The sequence below is a fragment of the Schistocerca serialis genome, chromosome 2, assembly GCF_023864345.2.
Source record: "Schistocerca serialis cubense isolate TAMUIC-IGC-003099 chromosome 2, iqSchSeri2.2, whole genome shotgun sequence".
NCBI classification, from domain to species: Eukaryota; Metazoa; Arthropoda; class Insecta; order Orthoptera; family Acrididae; genus Schistocerca; species Schistocerca serialis.
Genome location: NC_064639.1, coordinates 693,148,669 through 693,175,609, shown reverse-complemented (window position 1 = coordinate 693,175,609; position 26,941 = coordinate 693,148,669). Strand labels below are relative to the sequence as shown.

The 26,941-nt window shown below is 38.6% G+C and overlaps 1 protein-coding gene across 1 annotated transcript in view; it reads left to right on the top strand.

Annotated features, from left to right (window-relative positions):
- The window catches only part of LOC126457830 (acyl-coenzyme A thioesterase 9, mitochondrial-like), a 96,292-nt gene that overhangs the window by 32,101 nt on the left and 37,250 nt on the right, over positions 1-26,941 (top strand). The window contains exons 4-5 of the mRNA XM_050094462.1: positions 7,071-7,191; positions 10,439-10,554. Of these exons, the coding sequence (XP_049950419.1) occupies positions 7,071-7,191; positions 10,439-10,554 (237 nt within the window). The remainder of the gene's footprint in view (positions 1-7,070; positions 7,192-10,438; positions 10,555-26,941) is intronic.

Here is a 26,941-nt window from a genome sequence, read left to right as displayed (position 1 = left end):
TATTTGAGTAGTTTTTTTCTGCTTTATTGAGCTATCTAGAAGTGTATGCTAGTAGGTGTTCTTTCCTGTCTCTTTCTGTCTCTTGGCAGCTTAAGACACAGCCTAGAGCACAGCTGCTCAAATCACAGGGCAATATAAACTATTTTTGGTAGTTGGGAAAAGCAAGGGTGGGACCACAGGCTAGTAATTTTTTCAATCACTCAAATGCTGTTTCGCAATCTGAAGTCCATTGTAACTTTACTCCATCCTTCAACAAAGGCATAAGGGGCCTTCCTACATCTGCATATTTTGAAATATATCTTCAGTAAAAATTGCTGATCCCAAGATATGACTGCAACTCTTCTACTTTGTTTGTCGTTGGGAAATCTTGTATGGCTTGTACTAGTCATGGGTCAGTTTCGTACATCATCATGTCCGAAAATATGGCCTAAAGAGCAGGCCTCCTGCAATATGAAGTGGCAATAAGAGTCAGGGTCATACCCCTGCCGTACCCATTCAGATACCTCTCATAGATATACCATGTGCTCCCAGATGTCCTTGAAGAAAACAATGATATCATCCAGGAAGACCATGTATTCTTTTGGATTCAGACCCCCATAGCACTCCATCCAACAAGCTGTGGAATGTTCATAAGTCCATGAGGGTAAAATATCAGCATTGCCCCACACCGTCTAAGGTCTCCGTAATGTTCCACATGGGGTATTGATCAGTTGTTGTTCACTGGTTTAAATAGCTATAACTGCAGCAGAACCTATAAACCTTCTTACCATCTCAGGACTTCTCCGGCACAATGACAACCAGTGCTGACCAGGGACTGGGATTTTCTTCTATAATTCTGTCCTGCAGCTGTTGTTCAGTAAACTTCTATCACTGCTAGTGGATGATGGGGGCCCCAATATCGTTTCTTGTACATAGGCAACCTGTTTGCAGTGGCAATTATGTGCTGCACTAGTGACATAGCAGGCACTGGTCCAGGCAGGTTAAATAATTCTGTGTATTCCTCTAATAATCTCTCCGTGTCCGCTCTGTCACATCTGTACAGATGCAACACCTTTCCCCTTGGTGCAATTAAACTGACAGACTGTCCTAGGTTCATGTACTCTACACTGAAATCCCCAGTCAACTCATTCTTTGTTCTCTGGCTTCATTACAGATGAAGTATTATCAGCAAGTCAGCTCCTATATCGAACCAAAGCAGTCCTCCCATCCTTTTCATATTGTATCCCACAAGTTGTGTCTAAGAGACCATGTGTTCAGTTTAATTGGTTTTCCTTACATTTCAGGTGTTCTTTGCAACAGTTTGGTTCTCTCAGCACTAAAACCAAGACAGAATGTCCCATCCAGCTATTGTAGATTGACATTGGTGTGATGTTTAACAGGGAAGTCCTGGCCAATAGTGACATCGCAACTTATGCCTATGCTAAGGTGAACTTCCACACACACCCGGAAGTTCCTCCTCCACACTCAGAAATCCAACAATGCCAAACCGAGCAAGTGAGCACTATTACTACCTACACGACTTAGCCTACAACATGTTTGATGTAAATTGTCTGCACCAACACTGATTAGCCAAGGATACCTGCCTGTGATCATGTATCCAAAAAAAAACATACACAGTCTTCCTTTAACATAGCCAGACAGGTAAATGTCTGCCACTGATTTCACACAGGGCTGTCCTGTGGTCAGACTTACTGGGAGTGTTGCGCAGAGATCACAGCACCCCCATCCCATTTAATGGAGGTACACATGTTACCCTGATTCCATCTTCAAACAGCTGCTGCTATTTCTGAAAAGAGTGCCCCACCTGTTTGCACCTTTTAGACTGTAGCTTTGTAGAAAACCACTGAATGTGGTGAGAGCCACATCAATAACATATGACCTCTGTATTAAAAACTACCCGCTCCTCTCTTGGTCTAGTCACTGACACTGGCACAGACAAAGCTGCCACAGTTGCTACTGCTTCGTTCAAGGTTTTCAGGAATTCCATGCACACTTTCCATGGCATCTCAGCTGCAGACACCTTAAAAACACATCAAGTGCCCATTGTTCTGCTTCCTGCAGAATAGCCTTATTGGCTGAATCATCATTTGTGAGTTCATGTGTATTAACATTAAAAAATTTTCTACCAATACCCATGCTTTTTATACTAAAAGACTGAACATCTGCAACTTCTCATAGCCCATTACGTATGCTCTAGCATCCTGTACTAATTTTAAACAAGCTGTACTTAACAGCTGCTTGTTACTCCATTTACCTAACTTCATGGCTGTATGTGGCCTAAAGAAAAAAGAACATCTTCCTCAGTTTATACGAAAATGGGGCACACCAGTGAGTCAGTATCAGCATCAAAGGTGCGTGGAGACACGTTAGAAGTCGGCCATTTCTTTCTTTCGTCCATTAAACAATGTGTTTCCCTACACAAAGCCTCATTATCAGCTGGTTTTTTGGCTATCTCATTCAGCAAATCTATATCATCACCGGAGTTTAACTTTCTCACCGACAGACATTTTTGGTTGCTACTACCATCACTGGTGTACAGAAAAGAAAGGAAAGAAAGAAAAGCAAAACCTTAAAGGCCCAGACAAAAGTTAAAGTGCACTTACTTGAAAACTTGCACTGATTGCCACTGCTGCAGCATCGTCTTTGTTTCTGCCCTGAATTGGTTCACCAAAACAGCCTTCAACAGTTGTTCTAAAACCAAGTGTAATGGGTCATTGTTATGGGAAGGTGTGGGTAAGTTGTTCCATGTTGGAGGTGGGTGGAAGTGCTGCCAATTTAAGCAGCCAATCTGTTGTCAAATCTCTTTATTAACAGCCATACGTGCCATGCAAATAAGTGCATCTGCAACAACCAGACAATTTATGGTGAACAGTAATGAGCCACGTGGCAGCCAGGGCTAGGCAGGCAAATCTAGCAGGAATACTCACGCAATGAATATGGAATTACCAGTTGGTGAGCGGTGGTGGGCAGTGGCGATTGCTGGGCTGTCTGGAACTCCTGGCTTGACCTAGATCATGGAGGCAGAGGCAGATGCTTGCAGCCCCAGGTGACACTATCAGAGAGCAGACGCTGCTTCACAGCCCAGAGACAGCAAATGTACTGTAGTGGTGTCGTGCGACAACCTGGCACAGGCTGTATTTTATAGAAAGGCCCAGCTGTGCCGATGGCGACAGACTGGACCTGGGAGTTTAAATATGGCAGTCCAGTGCTGAGTTTACAGGAGAGCCATGTTTCTACATCGCGTGGAAGCCTCAGGAATGGGAGCTGATGACCAGGATCCAACTGTTGTGCAGCAGTCAAACTGCTGAAACTTACTGAAGACTGTTCCACTCCTATGTCAGTGGCACATACGTATGGTGGTTACAGAAGTGTCGGAGTTTTTTGGATTACAGTATCAGCAGGGGCATTGTTTGGCAGGATGACTGTGGCTGAGACCTGGTTTTAGTATTGGGCAGCTTTCCATGCTGCTAAAATTCTAAGCCGTTACAAAATGGCACTTAAGATTACTGTTGTTGTATGTTGAGTGTCAGTTTGATACTGTAAATTATGTAAGAGAGAAATAGAAGCTATTTGATGTAAGTGAGCTTTCTTCAAAGTGGCAGCTCCCTGTGCAACACAAATAATTCGTAGTAGAGTAGTGATAATTTATTGACTGCAGAAGACTCAGACTAATATATATCAAAGAGTCATGTATTATAACTTTATAAGCAGTGAGTACAAAAAGTTAAGAGGATGACAGATTTCTGAGAGACTGCAGGAAATGGATTATACCTAAGTGTTTAAATCCCCCAGAATTAAATCATGTAGTTGGGGGAGGGGAAGAAGAAGAAGAAAAAGAAAAAACCTGAAGAGTTGTGCTACCAGTTTTTCTTTTTGTTAAATGTACCTGTATAGCTTAAGAAAATGTGCATTATAAATCCTCTGTGTTGTGCTATTAATGAAAGAATTACAGATATAATGTTCTAAGTTAAGCTCGTGCTTTTTTGGTCACTTGTTGGAAGCAAATTAATTACTTAATTAACTGCTGATACTGTGAACAGAAACACTTATTCATAGCTGTGTTTGTTGTTAATGTCTACCAAACTCATTAGCAGCTCTATAGGTTTTGCTCCATGTTGTGATCCATGAAACCCTATTAATGAATCAGTAAAGAAATGCTCAAACAGAAACTATTTAGATTTTCTTCTATCCTTCTTACTGATATACTTCAAAGAAAGCATTTTGTTTCCACTCAGAATCCTAAGATAATGATGTATGAAGGTGTAAATGTGAACGAAAGCTAACAGTTAACCTCTCTTGAACTTCGTATTTAGAGTTATTAAGGATGTCCAAATAACTGAATTATAGATTTCTTAAAAATATCTGTTTATTTTGTATGGCACTTATCTTACTAAAATAACATGTAAAATACAAGTCCATTGCACATTTATCTGATGTTTTGTGTTGCAGGTTGAAAAAATTGTTTTTTATGGGTGATAATTAAAAATGTGTAACACATGGATTTTCCATAGATGGAAAATATTTGCTGCAGTAAGAATGTCTGGATAATGTAACAGAGAGTTGTAACTTAAAGATAATATAATTTAATACTGCATACTTTACACTTCAACAAAGAACATCCCTTAGTTGTAAAACATATTATTGAAAAAGAAATGTTGTATTATGGAGTGTGTTGCTTCATTTTCTACTTTTATTTTTCTCCAGTGAATGAAGCATCTTAATTGTGTTCCTGAAAATGTATGGCATTTGTGATGAAGCAAGCTGGGATATTTTTTACTTCTACTCTTGTTTTGCCATCTGCCTCCTTAAAATTCATTTTTTCATTTTTAACCAATTACCATTAACGTACGTGAATATAATCTGCATTTTCATAAAAAAGAAATGTTGGCCCTCAGTTTTAAAGAGTATAACACCAGATCTAATTTTGTGTGTAGTTTTATGTATGTAATTGATTTTCTAATTTATTTTGGCTATTCTTGGTTAGTATTTTTCATTATAGAACAAAATCAGTGATTGTTTTGTAACTTAAATTCTGTTGTTGACTTACAAACAAATATAGTTTTTGTACTAAATATAAACATTTGGAGGAACAACTAATAGTAATCTTAAAGGATCTATTTGGCTCTATTCGAAAATATGTCAGCAAAGCCAGACCTAAAGTAATTAACAGTTTTGTCAAAAGTATTGTTTGTATAACTATATATGTTAATTTCATGATTAAAACAAATAATTTGGCTTAACTCTTGCAGTAGGAGAAACTGTTAAAAAGAACAATTTTTCGATGTATTCAGTTAATTTAATGAGTTAAGTTTTAATTGTAATTTCTGTAATTTCAACTTCAAACAATTTGTAGTGTCAGTACCTATTATTGTGAGGATATATAAGGGCCCAATTTTTGGTCCTGAGACAATCAGTCCACATCCGAGTTTGAGACAAGAACCTATGTTGGTTAGAACAACAACAGTGCATCAAATTAACTGTGAAATAAGTGTAACACAATTAGGCTGTGTGTTAAAACAATGACAGTGTCTATTCAATATGTACTGCAGTAGTCTGCAGGATTTGTGAACTGTGTGGTTAGGTTTTTACTTCTTGTAGATATACAACAGTAAACTATTGAAGCAATCTGTGGATGTTCACCTGCAAGCTATTAACGAGACTTATCAAAAGTTAAACAATAGTGCACTGGCCATATAACTGTGTATTATTGGAGGGGGGGGTTATGAACAGGGAAAGTAAACATATGTGAAACACCTGTCAGCTACATCATTTAAAGTAGTCTGTCTTTGACTTCCACCCCCCAAATTTTTCAGCCAGTATAGCAACACCGAGGTCAACAAACGAAGAAATAAAGAAGGTGAACCATCACACGTTGTCTGAAGTAGTGCAGCAGGAGAGCTGGTTTCAAGTATGAGAGCCACTAGGCTAAACCCATCTCCCAGTATGTAAATTAATTTTTTCATAATGTCTTTTAGTAATAATAAACTGGAAGCCATAATAGTTCCCATAATAACACTACAGGTAATCTTCTTCCTTCAGACCCATAGTATAAGCTGATGTTTCACACCTAATGATGTCACCATTGATTAGACATTAGATAAGTACATTCCTTCAATTTGAAACACCAATAAAGAAAGTAGAAATGTTCTTTCTTGCATTTTTTGTATCTACATTTCTTGTTCTATGTTTCTTGTCAGTTAATTATCCCAATCGATGTGTTATTTTAATCTACAGATTCAACCCTGAAAGATAATCTTCAGAAACATGGAGTGGTTCAATGTATACATTTATAAAAGTGAAGCATCTGTTAGAAAGTAAATCTGTATACTATATTAACAATAAGCTATGTCTGTACTGATATATATTATTGGTCTTTACATGGGCTAAATGTTTGACACAGTAAAATTAACAGGAAATAAGCTAGTTTGAAAAAGTTGTTAATTTCATAGTTTATTTAAACAGCTGCTATTTAGCTCATACTACTAGTCAGATAGATACATGACTGCATTGCAAGAATAACAATCATTTACATCTTCAGTGATAGAGAACAGTTTGCAGTACACACTGCTGCTTGTCATGCAGCAAATAAGAATCTTCAATCCTGGAATACAGAGAATCAGGCAGCTTCTAATAGTGGATATTAAGAAATGTTTTTCATTTTCTTTTAAAGTTGTAATAAGTTTCAGTTTCTTGCTTCTGTGCAAATGACTGGTATTACATAAATGATCTGGCAGTTGTGTTGTTACTCCATTTGGTTCTATTCTGGAAACTCCTTTGCAGTTACTGTTACTACCTTAAATTTCTAGTGGAGTATTATGAAAGATGTCATTTTTGGTTACATGTGGTTTTTGCTCGTCATTCCTGTTCTTTCATCTGACTTCCTTTACATAGCATATTTTCTCATTAGGTCAATTTCTTGCTCATTTTGAGATATGATTTTAATTAATGTTTGATATAAATGAATTTCTCCAAGCATTTGCTGGTGAACATGATAAAATGAACAACTCAGTGATAATGTATTTCACTATCTTAAACTATTGTATCTCACTGTATGGACATTTTTGTTTCAGGATAGCTTTTCCAGTGTAGTAATTCCACTGAGCACAGATATAACACTGCAAGAAAAGTATGTGACATTTCTTGGGCATGTACGGCTGGGGAGACTTATGGAGGACATGGATATATTTGCAGGTGAGACATTGTTGGGAATTTGTCTACATTATATGTCTGCTTGTGTCTGTATATGTGTGTGTGTGTGTGTGTGTGTGTGTGTGTGTGTGTGTGTGTGTGTGTGCGCGTGTATACCCGTCCTTTTTTCCCCCTAAGGTAAGTCTTTCTGCTCCCGGGATTGGAATGACTCCTTACCCTCTCCCTTAAAACCCACTTCCTTTCGTCTTTCCCTCTCCTTCCCTCTTTCCTGATGAGGCAACAGTTTGTTGCGAAAGCTTGAATTTTGTGTGTATGTATGTGTCTGTTTGTGTTTCTATCGACCTGCCAGCGCTTTCGTATGGTAAGTCACATCATCTTTGTTTTTAATTATATGTACTTATGAAATTTAAGGTCACCTCAAATACAACGTGCACTCCCACCTTCTGCATGCTTTCCAAAATTCGTAAATCTAACCATCCAAAATGCCCCACAGCAGCTGGTTACCGTGTTCCTCTGGAAAGAACCTCCTGAGTTGACAAACACCTTCACCTTCATTTCATTACCAACAGCCTACTTCCCACATCAAAAACACAGACCACTTCTTTCATTGTCTCTCAACCATTACCGTATCACCCTGGATTGGAAAACTGAACCATACCCTTCACCAGTTCTTTGATTACTTACCGTATCCAGTAAATGAGCAACATCCAACCCACAATTCTTCAGACTCCTCTCAAAGTGGTGTTCAACCAACCACCCAGTCCACAAAATATCCCGTTGCATTCTTATGTCACACCCACTCCTAACCCCTTACCACATGATCATTCACCTGTGGAAGATTCTAGTGCAAGACCTGTCCTATGCACTCATCTAGCACATTCTGCTTGAGTCTCATCATAAATATATTCTAACCCATCATACACAGGGCTGCCTATGAAGACAATCACATCATATACCACATTTACTTTAATTTAGCCTTTTATGTGGGCATGACCACCAACCAGCTGTCCATTCAAATTAATGGGCACCAGCAACCTATAACCACGAACAGAGTTGACCACCCAGTAGTGAAATATGCTGCTAAGCACAATATGCTACAATGAATAATTTACACACATCAAAAAAAGTTTGCATCAGCGTGGTTCCCAGAACTCCTGAAGATAGACGCTGACTGTGGATACTGTATCACAGACACAGTCCCTTTGGCTGTTCAGAGATGTCACTAAACCCACCCAAAGATGTAAACAATTATGCATGAGCAGCACTTATTAGGCAGAGGGGTTCCGACAGTTGATCAGTTCCAGTCATTCCACCCACCAGGAAGGAGGTACATGGCTCGTGTTGTCTGTAGTTCAACCATGCCTAGACAGTCAATACTACAGTACTTGGTGCCAGGAAGGACTCTCAACAAGGGAAGTGTCCAGGTGCCTTGGAATGAAACAAAGCGATGTTGTTCAGACGTGAAGGAAATACAGAGAGACATGAACTGTCGATGACATTCCTCGCCCAGGCCGTCCAAGGGCTAATACTGCTACCTATGGATTACGGCTTGGATAAACCATGGCAGCAATGCCACCATGTTGAATAATGCTTTTGTGCAGCCACAGGACTTCGCGTTAAGACTCAAACTGTGCACAATAGGCTGCATAATGCGCAACTTCACTTCACGGCCATGGCGAGGTCCGTCTTTGTAACCACGACACCATGCAGTGCAGTACAGATGGTCCCAACAGCATGCCAAATGGATCGCTCAGGATTGGCATCATGTTCTCTTCACCAATGAGTGTCACATATGCCTTCAACCAGACAATCGTCGAAGATGTGTTTGGAGGCAACCTGGTCAGGCTGAACACCTTAGATACACTGTCCAACAAGTGCAGCAAGGTGAAGGTTCCCTGCTGTTTTGGGGTGGCATTATGTGGGACCGACATAAGCCGCTGGTGGTCATGGAAGGCACTGTAACGGCTGTACGGTATGGGAATGCCTTCCTCTGACCAATAGTGCAATGATATGGGCAGCATATTGGCGAGGCATTCATCTTCATGGATGATAATTCGTGCCCCCATCGTTTACATCTTGTGATTGACTTCCTTCAGGATAACGACATCGCTTAACTAGAGTAGCCAGCATGTCCTCCAGACATGAACCCTATCAAACATGCCTGTAATAGATTGAAAAGGACTATTACATGACTCACCAACCACTCTGAGGGACCTACGCCGAATCGCCGTTGAGGAGTAGTACAATCTGGACCAACAGTGCCTTAATGAACTTGTGGGTAGGATGCCACGACGAATACAGGCATGCATAAATGCAAGAGGGCGTGCTACTGTGTATTAGAGGTACCAGTGTGTACAGCAATCTGGACCACCACCTCTGAAGGTCTTGGTGTATGGTGGTACAACATTCAATGTGTGGTTTTTACAAGCAATAAAAAGGGCAAAAATGATGTTTATATTTATCTCTATTTAAATTTTCTGTACAGTTTCTGGAACTCTCGGAACTGAGGTGATGAAAAACTTTTTTTGATGTGTGTATAACCAGTGCCACCTGGATTTCCTCTTTCCCCCTTCCTGCAATACCAGTTTCTCTGATCTATTTAGATGTGAATAATCTTTACAGCACATCCTACTATCTCGCAATCCTCCTGGCCTTAGTCTCCATTAGCTCCTGCCCAGATTTAAATCCACCTCCACCCCTGTCCTCATGCCTCATATGAAACTTATTCTACACTCATATCTTCCTCTTATATATTTATTCCTAACACACCACCCTCTCACATCACTGTGCACAGCACATAACTCCTGCTGTCTGCACCAGAGCGAGCTCACGGTTACCACCCAGCATCAACCTCCATTCCTTCCAACCCTCCTGCCCCTGGCCCAGCCACCTTTCTCCACTCACCCACTTCATCCAGTACAACCCCTCACCCCATTCGAGATGAAGTGCTGGGATAAAGTTGGTGTGCAAGTGCAGGTGCAGGTGTATGTGTGTTCTGTAGTTACCGCCAGTAAATGATGTCATCTGCAAACTTAACAACATTTTCAGTCTTATTGAGTTGTTCCCCTTTCCCCAGTCACTGTTTACCCTGCAATTTTGTTTCTCTGATTTCTTTTCTAGCAGTCTGTATCACTATAGTTCCTTTGCTTGGATGCATCCAAATAACAATTCATTTTAGATATTGTTTCTCTAAAACTCAACCTTATTTCTGACGGAACACACAATTCTTGTAAAAATTTCTTGTTATTTTATCAAACCATAATGATATACAAAAATTTTTTCTCAACAGCTTGGGTGGCTCACAAGCACATCTTGAACCCAAGAAAGCCAGCTGGACAACCAACACCATATGTAATTGTCACTGTACTTGTTGATCAAATTGATTTCACTGACATAACTCCTAAGGTAAGAAGTTGTGCTAACAATGCTACAGTTGGAATATAAAATGACCTGTCAGCATGTTTGTACTGTTGGTACCATCATATAGGTTGCCCTATCAGAAAAATTATAAATAATAGTTGTGAATGGTTTATGGCTCGATCGCTGAATCCTTCAGTATTATCCAACAAATAGTCAATCAGAGGTCAGTCATAGTATACTTATTATTGTGCTCACATGTCAAAATGTTTTGTGTGGTATAAAATTCAAATTGCTCTATGATTCAGACTCCACATTTCTCCTGTGGGGTCTCTCTACTAGTGACTGTGAAAGTCAGTTCACTCATCATAGGGAGGCAAAGTCACACATCTCCAACAAGACCATCCCAAGTGAAACACAATAGTTTTCATGCAAACCTTCCCTTTACTGCTCTCTTTACTTTTATATGATTTGTTGTGCATTTGAACATTTTTGTACACTGGCAGACACAAACATAGTACTAAATTAAACTAAATTTGGCTGCTGTTAAATGTTGTTTTTGTTGTTGTTGTTGTGGTCTTCAGTTCTGAGACTGGTTTGATGCAGCTCTCCATGCTACTCTATCCTGTGCAAGCTGCTTCATCTCCCAGTACGTACTGCTGCCTACACCCTTCTGAATCTGCTTAGTGTATTCATCTGTACGATTTTTACCCTCCACATTGCCCTCCAATACTAAATACTAGCCAACTCACAAGCAACGGCTGAGGAACTGCTGCAGCTGCTGTTTGTGCACGTTTCTCGACAAGAAGAACAATGACCTGCTGCAGCAAGGGAGGAAAGGGGCTCGGCAAGGGTGGCGCCAAGCGGTACCGCAAGATGCTCGACAGCATCCAGGGCATCATGAAGCCCGCTATCCACCACCTGGCTCGGAGGGGCGGCATGAGGCGCATCTCGGGTCTGATCTATGAGGAGACCCACGGAGTACTGAAGGTGTTCCTGGAGAATGTGATCCGCAACGCGGTGATGTACACTGAACATGCCAAGCGGAAGACTGTGACGGCCATGGACGTGGTGTACACCCTGAAGAGGCAGGGGCGCAACCTGTATGGTTTCGGCAGTTAGGCACGCTGCTGTGCTGCGGCCGGCAACGGCCTTCCGGCCGTGCTTTGGGCGGGGAAGGGGAGAAACGAAAGCCGCCCAAAACCATGGACCATGCCACAGTGGTATCACTTGGATGTCTCAATAATCAAGACAGCTGTATGGTAGGTGCAATCACATTGGCCAGACTTTTATATAGTCCCTGGAAGCAGTCAGCTGCCTTAGTCAGCTGTTTAACGACCGCTGCAAAGCTCACTGTGCTTGGCCCCAAAATCTCCACACCTCCCTAGAGATACCTGCTGCTTTCACATCTGGGAACCCATGCTCCCCTACCTCAGTGCACTTCGCTCTCCATTGTTACCTCACCCAGAGTTGCTAATGTCCAGCAGTGGCATCTTCATGAGCTTTGCACCTGAACATACCAAGTTGCACATTGCCCATGCCCAGTCTCTACCAGCTCATCTCGATGAGTTCCATCATATATTTCAAGACACAGATATCCATGTAATCCTTTTGTCAGAGACCTGGCTCAAACAGAGTATTCCCACAAGTTCGCTAAGTCTAGACAGCTACATCTTTCTAAGACAACAGATGTAACAGATGAGGGGGCATACATATGCTAGTGTACTGCACACATTCAACAAAAATGAAGATAAACAAGTGGAATATATGTTCATAGAGATCAAATCCATTAACAGAAAGTGCCTGATGTATGTCCTGTTCAAGCATCCTAAAGTAGGCAGGTTTGCCTGCTTCGAAACTGCTCTTTCAAGTCTCGAATGGACATTTGAGCATATAATTAATACTGGCGACATTAACATAAATTTCTTGTGTGAAATTTAAGTGGATGCTTTCTTCTTCAAACATTTCACTATTTCACCTTGCTCCTACCCATCATAAGATTAGTGGTCACACTCTCAAAGATATATTTGCAACAAAATCCCCAAATAGAGTAATTCATGCCTCTCAAATGTCTGCACCTGGCATGTTTGTTGATGAAATAATTTTCATGATGTACTTACTAGAATGTCCCTGAAAGAAACCACAACTGACTACACAACGAGACTTGAAATCCTTTAATTTATCTTAACTTGCAACTAATGTGCAAGAAAGAGTTTGGGGGGATGTCTTCTATTCCCTTATTGCACATAAATGATAAACTTCATGGATTTACTAACAAACTTGCTCAACTACATGACAGATATGCTCCCTTAAATACTGGAAAAGTAAGAAGGAAACCTGTGCCATGCCTTTCTGAAGAACTAAAACAGCTCATGAATCTCAGAGACACTGCACATTGGGCATACAAATTGTGCCCCATGCCTGAAAATTTTATTGCTTGTAAGCAGAAGTGGGGAAGAGTTAGTCAAGCTGTAAGAAATGCAAACCTCAGGAATGTCCATACATTAACTAGCAGTAGAAATAGTTCAGCTGTCATATTGGGGGGGGGGGGGGGGGAACTGCATTGTCTTGATATAGGCAAAGTAAACGCTGCAGCTGATCCATTTGTCCAAGCAAAAGAACTGGACCCGCACTTCACATTACCTCAACCACAAATTAACCACAAACAAAACAGACTCATCGACCACTTTATGCATATCAGATCAGCATCTACTGGACATGATGGCATCGCAGTCCAAATGACGACGCTTATTATTGACGTACTATTTCCCACTGGAACATAATATCAGGCTAAGATCAATGTCCAATATTTCAACATTGAATTAAATTAATTCACTGTTGAAACATTGGACACTTAATGAGAAGATCAGACAGGTAGCTACTAGAGATGTTAAAATATTATAAGATTCTCATAAAAGTACAATGAAAAATAATGTTAGTATATTGCATCAGAATATCAGGCAATTAAACAATGAAGTAGATGAGCTCCTTCTTTGTTTAGAAGATTTAGAAACTGAGGGTGGAATATATGTACTACCCCTGTCTGAAGATGATATAGTCACAGATATGAAAGGTATATGTAGGTGCATATAAGCTTTCTGCACATATAAGTAGGAACACTGTAGAGAGAGATGGAGTTGCCGTGTATGTAAAACGTCCCCTTTGAACAATTATACATGACTGTCCTTAAATTGACACACAATATTTTTAGCGCAACGCAATCTGACTTTCAATAATCCCTACAAAAGAATGGCCCTGACTAACATTAACCTATACCTTTCACAAATCACTTACCTCACAAAAATCTTCGTTACTCGAACTACTGCAATACAGCGAGCGCCACTACTGCCAGCTAAATAAAAGATTCAAACTACGGAAGGCACTAACTACTGATAGGCATAGTTAGCAAATGAAAGATTTTAATAGAGAACAAACAATGTATTTACCTTAATAGTGTTGAAAAATCATAATATACATAGCAGTTCATGACATCCAGTCTTACAAATTTCAAAACTCCACCATTTCTCTCCCCACATCCACCACTGCTGGCGGCTCACCTCCAACTGCGCAACGCTACGCGCTGTTCACATCCAGCTGCCCAACACTACAATGGCAGACAACAATGCAAACTAGCCACAGACTGCACACAGCACAGCCAGTGATTTTCATACAGAGCGCTACGTGGCGTTACCAATATAAAAACCTAAACAGCCTACTTACATATGTTAAAATTTATCATAGTGTAAAAAATTTAATGGTGGTACTTTTATAATTGCAGCTATGTATAGGTCCCCACTGGGAAATTTTCAGCTATTTCTGAAAAGCCTGGGTTCTTTGTTGTGCTATCTGTCAGACAATGGGAAGCAAATCATTGTTTGTGGGGATTTCAATGTAGATTTTCTGAAAGAGTCTGACCAATAGAATGACCTTAAATCATTACTTAGTTCTTTTAATTTGACATCAGTTATTGATATTCCTACTCAGGTAGTACAGGAAAGCAGCACACTAATACATAATGTTTTCATTGACCATGATAAATTTAATCAAATAAAACCTTTTCCTGTCAAGAATGGTCTTTCTGATCATGATACACAGCTAGTTTCAGTATATGGCATAGCTGCATACAGTAATGCAAAACAGTTCTCCAAAATAATGCATTCAGTTAACAATTTAACAATTGCAAATTTTAGGGAAAGGCTGCAACAGTTACACTGGGATAAGGTGTATAGGGAACTTGATGCTAATTTAAAATGTAACATATTTCATGATACCTCTTTGAGTATGTTTGAAAACAGTTCCTGTAAGAAAACGACTAAAAATAATTGTAAGAAACCATCTAAAAAAAACATGGCTTACTTAAGGGATAAAAATATCTTTTAAACAGGAAAGGAAATGTATCTTATAACTAGAAGGAGTAATGAATCAGGAACAGTCAAACATTATAAAAACTACTGCACTGTATTCATAAGAGTTATTAAAAAATCCAGACGTATGTGCATTTGTCTGAGATTAGCACCTCTGATAAGAAAAGTAAAACAATTTGGATAACTGTTAAAAAGGAAATAGAGAAACCGAAAGCACAGGAAGACTGTATTTCTATCAAATGCAGTGAAAAGTTTGTCAACAAATAGAAGCAGAAAAGATTTTAATAATCATTTTTAAGTGTTGTAGAGAATATAGAAAATGCAAGGCTGTATAAGGAAGAGGCAATACCTGTACAATTTGATAAAATTGAAATTAAGCCCACATCTCCTACTGAAATTAGGAATATAATAAATTCACTTAAAAATAAAAATTTATGTGGAATTCATCGCATTTCCAACAGATACTAGAGCACTAAAAACTTGTTCCCAAGAGATAAGTAGGATTCTCAGCCACGTATGTACACTGAAACAGGGCATTTCTCTGGATAGACTGAAATATGCTATTATTAAACCATTGCATATATAGGAGGATAGGTCTGATGGTAACAACTACTGCCTAATCTCACTTCTGGCAGCTTAGTCCAAAATTCTAGAAAAAGTAAGGTATTCAAGAGTAGCTTCACGTACTTGTTAAAATGAAATGCTAACAAAATGTCAACTTGGTTTTCAGAAAAGCATTTTCAACAGAAAATGCTGAATATGCTTTCTCTGATCAAATATGAAATACTCTGAATAACCAAACATTTTTTGTGATCCCTCAAAGGCTTTTGAGCGTGTGAAATCATGATATTCTTCACGAGAAGCTTAAATATTGTGGTATGATTGGGACAGTGCACAAATGGTTTAGTTCATATTTAACTGGAAGAATGCAGAATGTTGAAATTAACAGCACAGGTAGTCTGCAAAAATCAGCAGAGTCCTGTAACTGGGGAGGTATCAAGAATTAACTGAGGAAGTTATAAATAATGTCTTTCAGAAAGCTATTAAGTGGTTGTTTGCAAATGGGCTCTCACTAAATTTTGAGAAAACACAGTATACGCAGTTCTGTACAGCAAATGCATAACACCATTAATAAATATAGACTTCGAACAGAAGTCTGTTGCTAAGGCAGAATATTCATAATTTCTGGGGGTGTGCACTGATGAGAAATTGAATTGGAAAAACACGTTTATGATCTGCTGAAATGTTTGAGTTCAGTTACTTATGCTGTTAGGGCTATTGCAACAAAAGCATGTAATCAGAATAATAGCTGCAGCCCACCCAAGATCGCCTTGCAGACATTTATTTAAAGAACTAAGGGTATTCACAGTACCTTCACAGTACACATATTCACTTAGGAAATTTGTTATTAATAACCTTAATATCCCATTTTAGTTCAAAAATAAGAGCAAAGTGCATAGTTACAACATTAGAAGAAATGATGGTCTTCATTGGTCTGTGTTAAGTCTGTCTTTGGCAGAGAAAGAGGTGAATTATGCTGCACAACAAAGTCTTTGGTCATTTATCAAAAAACATTAAAAGTCTGACAGTTAACCAACCAACATTTAAAAACAATTTAAAAGAATTTCTGAATGACGACTGCTTCTACTCAGAAGATGAATTTTCAAATATGAAGTAGTAATTGTAAAAAGAGAAAAAAGAAAAAAGTCAGACACATTCCACATCATTACAAAATGCTGGGTTCATGATCTATGGAAGAAATATTAATGTAATTTAATGTGATATCTTTAACCTCTCCCTGAGGCATAGAAACAAGGACCAATTTAGCTACTATGTAAAATGGACATTACCACACCACCCTCTGATTTCCGACCTACTTGCATTCTTCCTGCATTGTCCAAGGCCTTAGAATATATAATCCATTATCAATAAACAAACTACTCAACCACAAATAGCAGACTAGACAAAAACCTATTAGGTTTCCGTAAACATCACAGCACATCTTCTGCCTTTATAAAGGTAGCAGATGGTCTGAAGCTTGTCATGGATGCACAAGAGGTGACAATCACTTACTACTTCGACATGTTACTTGCCACATTTAACAGCCTAAATTTCTTGCTGAATGCAATGCAGTGGTTTCGCTCTTGCTCGATGTCTTACCAGCAATGCGTCATGAAGTCACAGGGGGGGCAGATAGTATCAGGCATCCACAAAGGTTTGATGTTAGATTCTGTACAATTTTCATTGTATGTCACTGATGTGTCATCAGTTTTGTCATATTGCAAATACCACATGTATACTGATGACCCTTAGTTTTATCTAACAAGGACCCCTTGAGTGTGAGGCCACAAGTTCAGTCTTTGGTAAGGCTCATTTGAAAGAGTTATGACAGGAAAAATATTAGCTCCTAATGACTAGCTATGTGCATCTTGAGGGTGACAGAAAATGAGTGTCTGGGAGGTGCAGAGATCAACCTTCTATGGAATGAACCCATTACATTCATCAAATTGACATTTTGGACATTCAAGAAATTTTTAAAACAAATCATTAACTTGCACCATGAACACTGAATGTAAAATGGCGTGCCACAGTGATCACAAAGGTTCGCACCATCAAGATTGAAGCCAGACTCCTTGGGAATTACAAACTGTGCAGGATGTTCAGGTAGATATCCACTCTTAAAGAATGTGTACAGAATCATATTGGTGTAATGGGATGATGAGAACTGATGAAATGTGATGACATGCAACTGAATACGAAACAGTCTCTTGTGAAACTTATTGTGAAATGGCTATCCTTTAATGTGTAGCTGTGGATAGGGCAATAATATGTTTTATAGGCATGGAAAAAACAAACGTCCAGAGGCAGAATTTGTCCCTTGGTTCCAGGTGGTATGAATTAAAGTGTCACAATTTTCATGAGGGATAGTGTGCTCTAGAGAAGTTTGTGTGCAGACCAGAAATCAAGCAAAAGCAAGTTAATATTGACCAGCTATTGACTCAAAGCAGTGCTCATACCAGAATTGTAGTTCCATTATGCCCGTTTTCCCACTCCTGTTTGCTGTGATGTAAATGTTTCCTACTGCCCTTGCAAGATCTCACACATGAGAAAGAATCGTAGGGGGCAGGGCGCCTCCAACTTCTCACAGCACAATAAATAACTTTCCAGCCAATTTACCATTGAGATGAACGGTTGACATAGTTGTATATGAATGCGTTAAGGCACTGATGTTAACTGATCCTGATACATCATCTTAATACCTCCAATTTCCAGGGTTCCTTTCATATGTATTTCCTCTTCAAATCCTGATTGGCTGACTGGTTGGAGTTGAAAACAAATTTGTTACTGAATGATGGGATACGTTTGTTTATCTCATCTACACATTTTCAGGTTGATTCAGCAGTTGGCTGTGCATCACCAAGTTGACACTTTCTTTAAAATTTTGTTAACTTACATCTTCCAGTTCTGTAGCACTGTTTGAAGTTATGCAGCCATCCACTGGAGATGGGATTTGTGGCTACATGTCTGACAAGGATGATGAACTACATGGCTCGACACCTGTTTCAGTATGATTTTCACTTGTTAAGCATGTACTGCCTTCATTGCACTCATCATGTACTTTGTCCACACCAGTCGAGTGTATGTGACACCACTGACTCATCTTGCAGTAACACTAATATTTCATCTGACACTTCTTTCTCAATCTCCAAAATTCTGACAAAATGTAAACTTCAGCAACTGTTTTCATAAACATAATACAATGTTTGGTTTGTTTAGCATTGTCATTGCTCTGCTTTGTATCGATACCAATAGCATTGTTGTGAGTTACACGTTGACTAAGCAGTTCAACTACGCCACATAGTCTGATGATGCGCTCACCATTGGACACCTCCAGTCCTGTCTCCTGTTGTCATTACCAGCCAATATTGTGGCTGCATAGTAGACAATATGTGGGGCATTGAATGCCGTAAACATCACTGGCCTTTTGCGACCTCTCATTCCAAGAGTTTCTTGTAAGTGCAAAACTAATAAAACCCAAAGACAGCCACTGAGAATCTCACTACTGACCTGTGTGGACTATCAAAATGGGTGCAGGATATAGGGTTAAATTCAAACAATCCAAAACCCAAATGGTACTGGTTGGTCATTCTAAGCCAATTAGCCCAAATTATTGGGAATCCCTACCATCTATAACCCTGAAAGGGACAAATATCAATGTATGTCCTTCAACAAGAGTAGTCTAGGAGTAATCATAGATGAAAATCTAAATTGGACAGAGCACATAACTGCAGTGTGCAAAGGTGTATCAGCATCTCGCCATGCCATACAAAAATATAAAAATCTTTTCTTCCTTGACCTGAAAAAGAAACATGTACAAACACTAATACTTTCAATTGTTAATTGTAGTGTTGTTATCCTGCAAGACCTTTCTCAGGAAAGCTCACAGCACCTGGAAATGGTTATGAATGCCTGTGCTCATTACGTGTATGATGATTGATTCTTTGATCATATTTCACCATCATATTCACAGCTATCCTGGCTGCATGCAGACAAGCATGGAGATTTCCGTACCCTCAGTCTTCTCTACTGTCTTATAACCTGCAGTGTCTGCCATATCTCTCCTTAACTTGTCTGAACAAGATGGCAGAAACACCTGTTCCCATCAGAGCAAAATCCTTTCTGTCCCACTCCATTGTTCGGCCACTTTCTTCTCAGCAGCAGGAACGCCACTCTGGAATAACTTGCTGCATCATATTAGAGAACTGAACAAAATCTCCTGCTTCAGAAGAGAGTTATGACTTATCTGCTAAAACAACAATAAAGATTACCACTGTTCCTGTATACACTCGTTACACTTGTACAACCATCTTTACAACCAGATCTTCCTTATTTGCCAGTATTCTTAGCTGGTGCAGTCTCGATAAATTTCCTTATCCCAGAACTAGCTATATCAGAAAACATCTGTTTTGTACACCTATAAATTCCATTGTCATTATTATAATTATTCTCATTATTATAATTATTACCATTATTATTATTATTATCTTCACTTTCTCAGACGTTAAGTCCGGTTAAAAATGGAGTGACGTGGACCTTGATCAAGCGTCACTTCCTTTTAACTGTACGGTATGTGTTATATCGCATTTAGGAACTTTCGGGTAATTGAACATGTATCAATAACTACGGATTTCTGTAGCTGTATATATATGTTTGGATGTAGCTGTATTGCATTGATGTACTGGTGGATATTGTGTGGTATGACTCCTGTAGTTGATAGTATAATTGGTATGATGTCAACTTTATCCTGATGCCACATGTCTTTGACTTCCTCAGCCAGTTGGATGTATTTTTCAATTTTTTCTCCTGTTTTCTTTTGTATATTTGTTGTATTGGGTATGGATATTTCAATTAGTTGTGTTAATTTCTTCTTTTTATTGGTGAGTATGATGTCAGGTTTGTTATGTGGCATTGTTTTATCTGTTATAATGGTTCTGTTCCAGTATAATTTGTATTCATCATTCTCCAGTATATTTTGTGGTGTATACTTGTATGTAGGAATGTGTTGTTTTAAAAGTTTATGTTGTAAGGCAAGCTGTTGATGTATTATTTTTGCGACATTGTCATGTCTTCTGGGGTATTCTGTATTTGCTAGTATTGTACATCCGCTTGTGATGTGATCTACTGTTTCTATTTGTTGTTTACAAAGTCTGCATTTATCCGTTGTGGTATTGGGATCTTTAGTAATATGCTTGCTGTAATACCTGGTGTTTATTGTTTGATCCTGTATTGCAATCATGAATCCTTCTGTCTCACTGTATATATTGCCTTTTCTTAGCCATGTGTTGGATGCGTCTTGATCAATGTGTGGCTGTGTTAGATGATACGGGTGCTTGCCATGTAGTGTTTTCTTTTTCCAATTTACTTTCTTCATGTCTGTTGATGTTATGTGATCTAAAGGGTTGTAGAAGTGGTTATGAAATTGCAGTGGTGTAGCCGATGTATTTATATGAGTGATTGCCTTGTGTATTTTGCTAGTTTCTGCTCGTTCTAGAAAGAATTTTCTTAAATTGTCTACCTGTCCATAATGTAGGTTTTTTATGTCGATAAATCCCCTTCCTCCTTCCTTTCCGCTTAATGTGAATCTTTCTGTTGCTGAATGTATGTGATGTATTCTATATTTGTGGCATTGTGATCGTGTAAGTGTATTGAGTGCTTCTAGGTCTGTGTTACTCCATTTCACTACTCCAGATGAGTAGGTCAATATTGGTATGGCATAGGTATTTATAGCTTTTGTCTTGTTTCTTGCTGTCAATTCTGTTTTCAGTATTTTTGTTAGTCTTTGTCTATATTTTTCTTTTAGTTCTTCTTTGATATTTGTATTATCTATTCCTATTTTTTGTCTGTATCCTAGATATTTATAGGCATCCGTTTTTTCCATCGCTTCTATGCAGTCGCTGTGGTTATCCAATATGTAATCTTCTTGTTTAGTATGTTTTCCCTTGACTATGCTATTTTTCTTACATTTGTCTGTTCCAAAAGCCATACTTATATCATTGCTGAATCCTTCTGTTATCTTTAGTAATTGGTTGAGTTGTTGATTTGTTGCTGCCAGTAGTTTTAGATCATCCATGTATAGCAAATGTGTGATTTTGTGTGGGTATGTTCCAGTAATATTGTATCCATAATTTGTATTATTTAGCATGTTGGATAGTGGGTTCAGAGCAAGGCAGAACCAGAAAGGACTTAATGAGTCTCCTTGGTATATTCCACGCTTAATCTGTATTGGCTGTGATGTGATATTATTTGAATTTGTTTGGATATTAAGTGTGGTTTTCCAATTTTTCATTACTATGTTTCGGAACTGTACCAATTTAGGATCTACTTTGTATATTTCCAATATTTGTAGTAACCATGAGTGGGGTACACTATCAAAAGCTTTTTGGTAATCAATGTATGCGTAGTGTAGGGACCTTTGTTTAGTTTCAGCTTGATATGTCACCTCTACATCTATTATCAGTTGCTCTTTACATCCTCGTGCTCCTTTGCAACAGCCTTTTTGTTCTTCATTTATAATTTTGTTCTGTGTTGTATGTGTCATTAATTTCTGTTTAATGACTGAAGTTAATATTTTGTATATTGTTGGTAGGCATGTTATGGGGCGATATTTAGCTGGGTTCGCTGTGTCTGCTTGATCTTTAGGTTTCAGATATGTTATTCCGTGTGTAAGTGTATCAGGGAATGTGTATGGGTCTGCAATGTAACTGTTAAATAATTTAGTTAGATGTGAATGTGTTGAGGTGAACTTCTTTAACCAGAAATTTGCTATTTTGTCATTTCCAGGGGCTTTCCAATTGTGAGTAGAATTAATTGCTTGGGTGACTTCATGTTGCAAAATTATCACTTCAGGCATTTGTCGTATCATCTTGTATGTGTCTGTTTCTGCTTGTATCCATCGTGCATGCCTGTTATGTTGTACTGGGTTTGACCATATGTTGCTCCAGAAGTGTTCCATGTCTGTTATGTTTGGTGGATTGTTTATTTTAATGTGTGTGTTATCTATTGTCTGGTAAAATTTCTTTTGGTTTGTGTTGAATGTTTGGTTTTGTTTCCTTCTATTTTCACTTTTTTTGTATCTTCTGAGTCGTTTGGCTAATGCTTGTAATTTCTGCTTCTTTTCGTCTAATTGCTCTGTCGCTTCTTGTTGTGAGATTTTACCTAACTTTTTTCGTTTTTTTTCCGAGATTTCATTTCTTATAAATTGTGTTAGCTGTCCGATGTCTTTTCTCAGTTTTTCTATTTTGATCTGTAGCCTGTGTTGCCATGCTGGTTTTGTGGGTTTCTTCTGTGTGTTGGTTGGTTCTGATCTCTGCCTAGTGTGTATATTTAGTGTAGTGAGTGCTCCTATTTAAACCAGTAGTTGTAACTTTTCCATAGTTGTGTTTTCATTTATTTTGTTGTGTATGATTGTGTTGATAGTTTTTATGGTTGTTTCGACTTGTGGGTTATTTGGTGGTCTACGCAAGAATGGTCTAATGTCTGTATTTGTGTCTTTGTATTCTATATATGTTAGCTGAAATTTTTCTTCTATATCTAACATCTGTGTCACTTCGTGTTCTATTTGTGCTTGTTCTGGTGGCTGTCTTAAGATTTCGTTTTCCTCTGATTGTTTAATTGGTGCGCGTTGTTCTTTGTTTGTTTGCTCTGGGATGTTTGAGTCCATTACTGTATTTTCTTCTTCTTCTGATTGCACATTATTTTGTTCCAGTATTTGTTGTACTTGTTGTTTGATGTTTTCTAATTCTGAATGGTGTATCCTGTTATTTTTGATTACTACACGGATCTGATCAGCTAGTCGTTGTTCTGTTAAAAATTTTAATTCTGGGTATCTGGTAATAAATGTTGTGTATACTTGTGATCTGTATCCAGTTGTGTTGGTTCCTAGGTTTGTTGCTTGGTAATAACAGAACATGAGGTGTCGATTAACTTCATCTGACCATCTCATCCTCTGTCTTTGTTTTCCTTCTAGGGTGGTTGCAGGAAGCATATCCTGCAAAACACCTCTATTTGGATTTAAATCATTTTCCAGTTGGCTAGCAGTGTCGTTACCATTGTGGGCGGGCATAGGGTTCAAGCGTCGTCCCCGACCATGACGGCGCTTGTCCGAAGCTTCTTTAGTTCTGTCCTGAACCAACTAATCACACTAAAAGGGGGGTTAGCCCTATTAGTGGTTTGTTCTTTTCGTCGCCTTTTACGACTGGCAGAACATACCGGAGGCCGATTCTTTTCCCGGGCCTCCACAGGGTTTATTATTATTATTGTTATTATTATTATTATTATTATTATTATTATTATTAGCAGCAGTAGTACAGGTGCTGCCAGTATTAACTTTATTAGTTCAAAGTCAGTATTATTTACTCACATTGTCACTACAGACAATCAAGTCATTTTGATACTATTTGTCATATTAAAGTTGTTATTTCTTAGGCACTGTGATGTAAAAAAAGGTACTGTACGTTTGAAACCCTGGTCTGATGCACGAGGGGGCCTAATGGCTCAAATCAGATAAGGTTCAATAATAAATAATATTATGAAAAAAGAAGAGTAAGTAGATGAAGAAGAGTGGGAATATGGTACTGTGAGAATAATTTGACAGAGCACTGAAACGTTTACATCAAAACGAGACACTGTAGACTGTAAAGATACCAAGTGTTTTGCACCTCGTAAGTTTCATGGAAGTTCATCTTCTTCATCTTCATACATCTTCCTCAGCTAATTAAAGCATCTTTCAAAAGTAAATAATTACTTTACATGACACTATAGTCTAATTTACTGGTGTAGTGAATAAGGTTTATTGCCTGAAATATATAATAATCAGCTTTTAGTTAGAAACTTTCACAGTTAATTTCACATGTCTGTAACTCAAAAACTCAAATTATTGTAACAAAATTTGATAAGTAGTAATACAGACAAATATATTTAGATGCAGAACGACCACTTCAGTCATCTAAACACTATGACCCTCTGAATGAACAAGCTGAATGATATAGCAATTGCAGTGACTGACTGATATAGAACACTACAGACTGACTAAATGGCATACAATTTATGCAATTGGATAGATAAAAAATTTACTCACCAAACGATGGCAGAACACACAGATAAAAGACTGTTGTGACTGGCAAGCTTTCGGAGCCAGTGGCTCCTCCTTCAGGCAGAACGGTTGAAGGGGAAGGAAGAAGGGTGAAGGAAAAGGACTGGAGAGTTCGAGGAAAAGGGGTAAATTTTGGGAAAGTCACCCAGAACCGCGGGTCAGGGTCCTATCGTCCTGTCACGTCTCCTTATCAGTGTTTTCCACATATTCCTTTCCTCTCCGATTCTGCACAGAACCTCCTCATTCCTTATCTTATCAGTCCACCTAATTTTCAACATCCATCTGTCATCTCAAATGCTTAGATTTTATTCTGTTCCAGTTTTCCCACAGTACATGATTCACTACCACACAATTCTGTACTCCAGACGTACATTCTCAGAAATTTCTTCCTCAAATTAAGGCCGATATTTGATATTAGTAGACTTCTCTTGGCCAGGAATGCCCTTTTTACCATTGCTAGTCTGCTTTTGATGTCCTCCTTGCTCCATCCGTCATTGTTTATTTTGCTGCCTAGGTAGCAGAATTCCTTAACTTCATCTATTTCGTAACCATCAATCCCGACATTCAGTTTCTTGCTGTCCTCATTCTTACACTTCTCATTACCTTCATCTTTCTTCGATTTACTCTTAGTCCATATCTGTACTCATTAGACTATTCATTCCATTCAGAAGATCATGTAATTCTTCTTCACTTTCACTCAGGATAGCAATATCATCAGCATATTGTATCATTGATATCCTGTCACCTTGAATTTTAATTCCACTCCTGAACCTTTCTTTTGTTTCCATCAGTGCTTCCTCGATGTACAGATCAAACAGCAGGGGCAAAAGGCCACATCCTTGTCTTACACCCTTTTTAATACAAGCACTTCATTCTTGGTCGTCCACTCTTATTATTCCCTCTTGGCCATTGTACATATTGCATATGACTCATCTCTCCCTATAGAGTACCCCTGCTTTTTAAAAAATTTCAAAAATCTTGCACCATTTTACATTGTCAAACGCTTTTTCCAGATCGACAAATCCTATGAACATGTCTTGATTTTTCTTTAGTCTTGCTTCCATTATTAACCACAATGTCAAAATTGCCTCTCTGGTGCCTTTACCTTTACTAAAACCAAACTGATCATCATCTAGCGCATCCTCAATTTTCTTTTCCGTTCTTCTGTATATTATTCTTGTAAGCAACTTGGCTGCATGAGCTTTTAAGCTGATTGTGCAATAATTCTTGCACGTGTCAGCTCTTGCCGTCTTTGGAATTGTGTGGATGATGCTTTTCCGAAAGTCAGATGCTATGTCGCCAGACTCATACATTCTACACACAAACATGAATAGTCGTTTTGTTGCCACTTCCCCCAACGATTTTAGAAAGTCTGATGGAATGTTATCTATCCCTTCTGCCTTATTTGACCGTAAGTCCTCCAAAGTTCTTTTAAATTCTGATTATAATACTGGATCCCCTATCTCTTCTAAGTAAACTCCTGTTTCTTCTTCTATCACATCAGACAAATCTTCCCCCTCATAGAGGCTTTCAATATATTCTTTCCACCTATCCACTCTCTCCTTTGCACTTAAGAGTGGAATTCCCGTTGCACCCTTAATGTTATCACCCTTGCTTTTAATGTCACCGAAGGTTGTTTTGACTTTCCTGTATGCTGAGTCTGTCCTCCCGACAATCATTTCTTTTTCAATGTCTTCACATTTTTCCTGCAGCTATTTCATCTTACCTTCTCTGCACTTCCTATTTATTTCATTCCTCAGCGACTTGTATTTCTGTATTCCTGAGTTTCCCCAGAACATTTTTGTATTTCCTCCTTTCATCGATAAATTGAAGTATTTCTTTTGTTACCCATGGTTTCTTCACAGTTACCTTTTTGTACTTATGTTTTCCTTCCCAACTTACTATTATATTTAATTACTATGCACTTAAAGCAATGACATGTTCGTGATTGTGTAAAAAGAATAAAAAGAAAGAAATCACTGAAAACATGATGCAGCCACAATGACAAAATTAAGTTGAGTACAGAAGTTCACAGAACTATAGCTTATAGCTCTTGTTCATAGGTTGTTGGGCACAATTTAATGACACCTAATAAGAAAGCAATGTCTTGTCTGTTCTCCAGTCATTTTTATTCTTTACTAGAATTCTGCTAGCATGTGGCCCATCTGAATTGTCTGTAGTGTGTGAGAGAGAGTGCCAATAAACTTCGTATAGCTTGGCGGAAGTTAGCAAAGATGAGTGACATTGCCTCAGCTAATGAAATAGCCAAATGTCTGTTGTCAATAGCCAAGCAGATGTCACAGGCATGTGTTCACTTACACATATGTTGTGAATCTGTAATGTGCACATGAGTGATGCACTTCCTTTACCACTGCACATTGCATGGCACTTCCTTCCTCTTTCTACTCAGTGTAGTTAC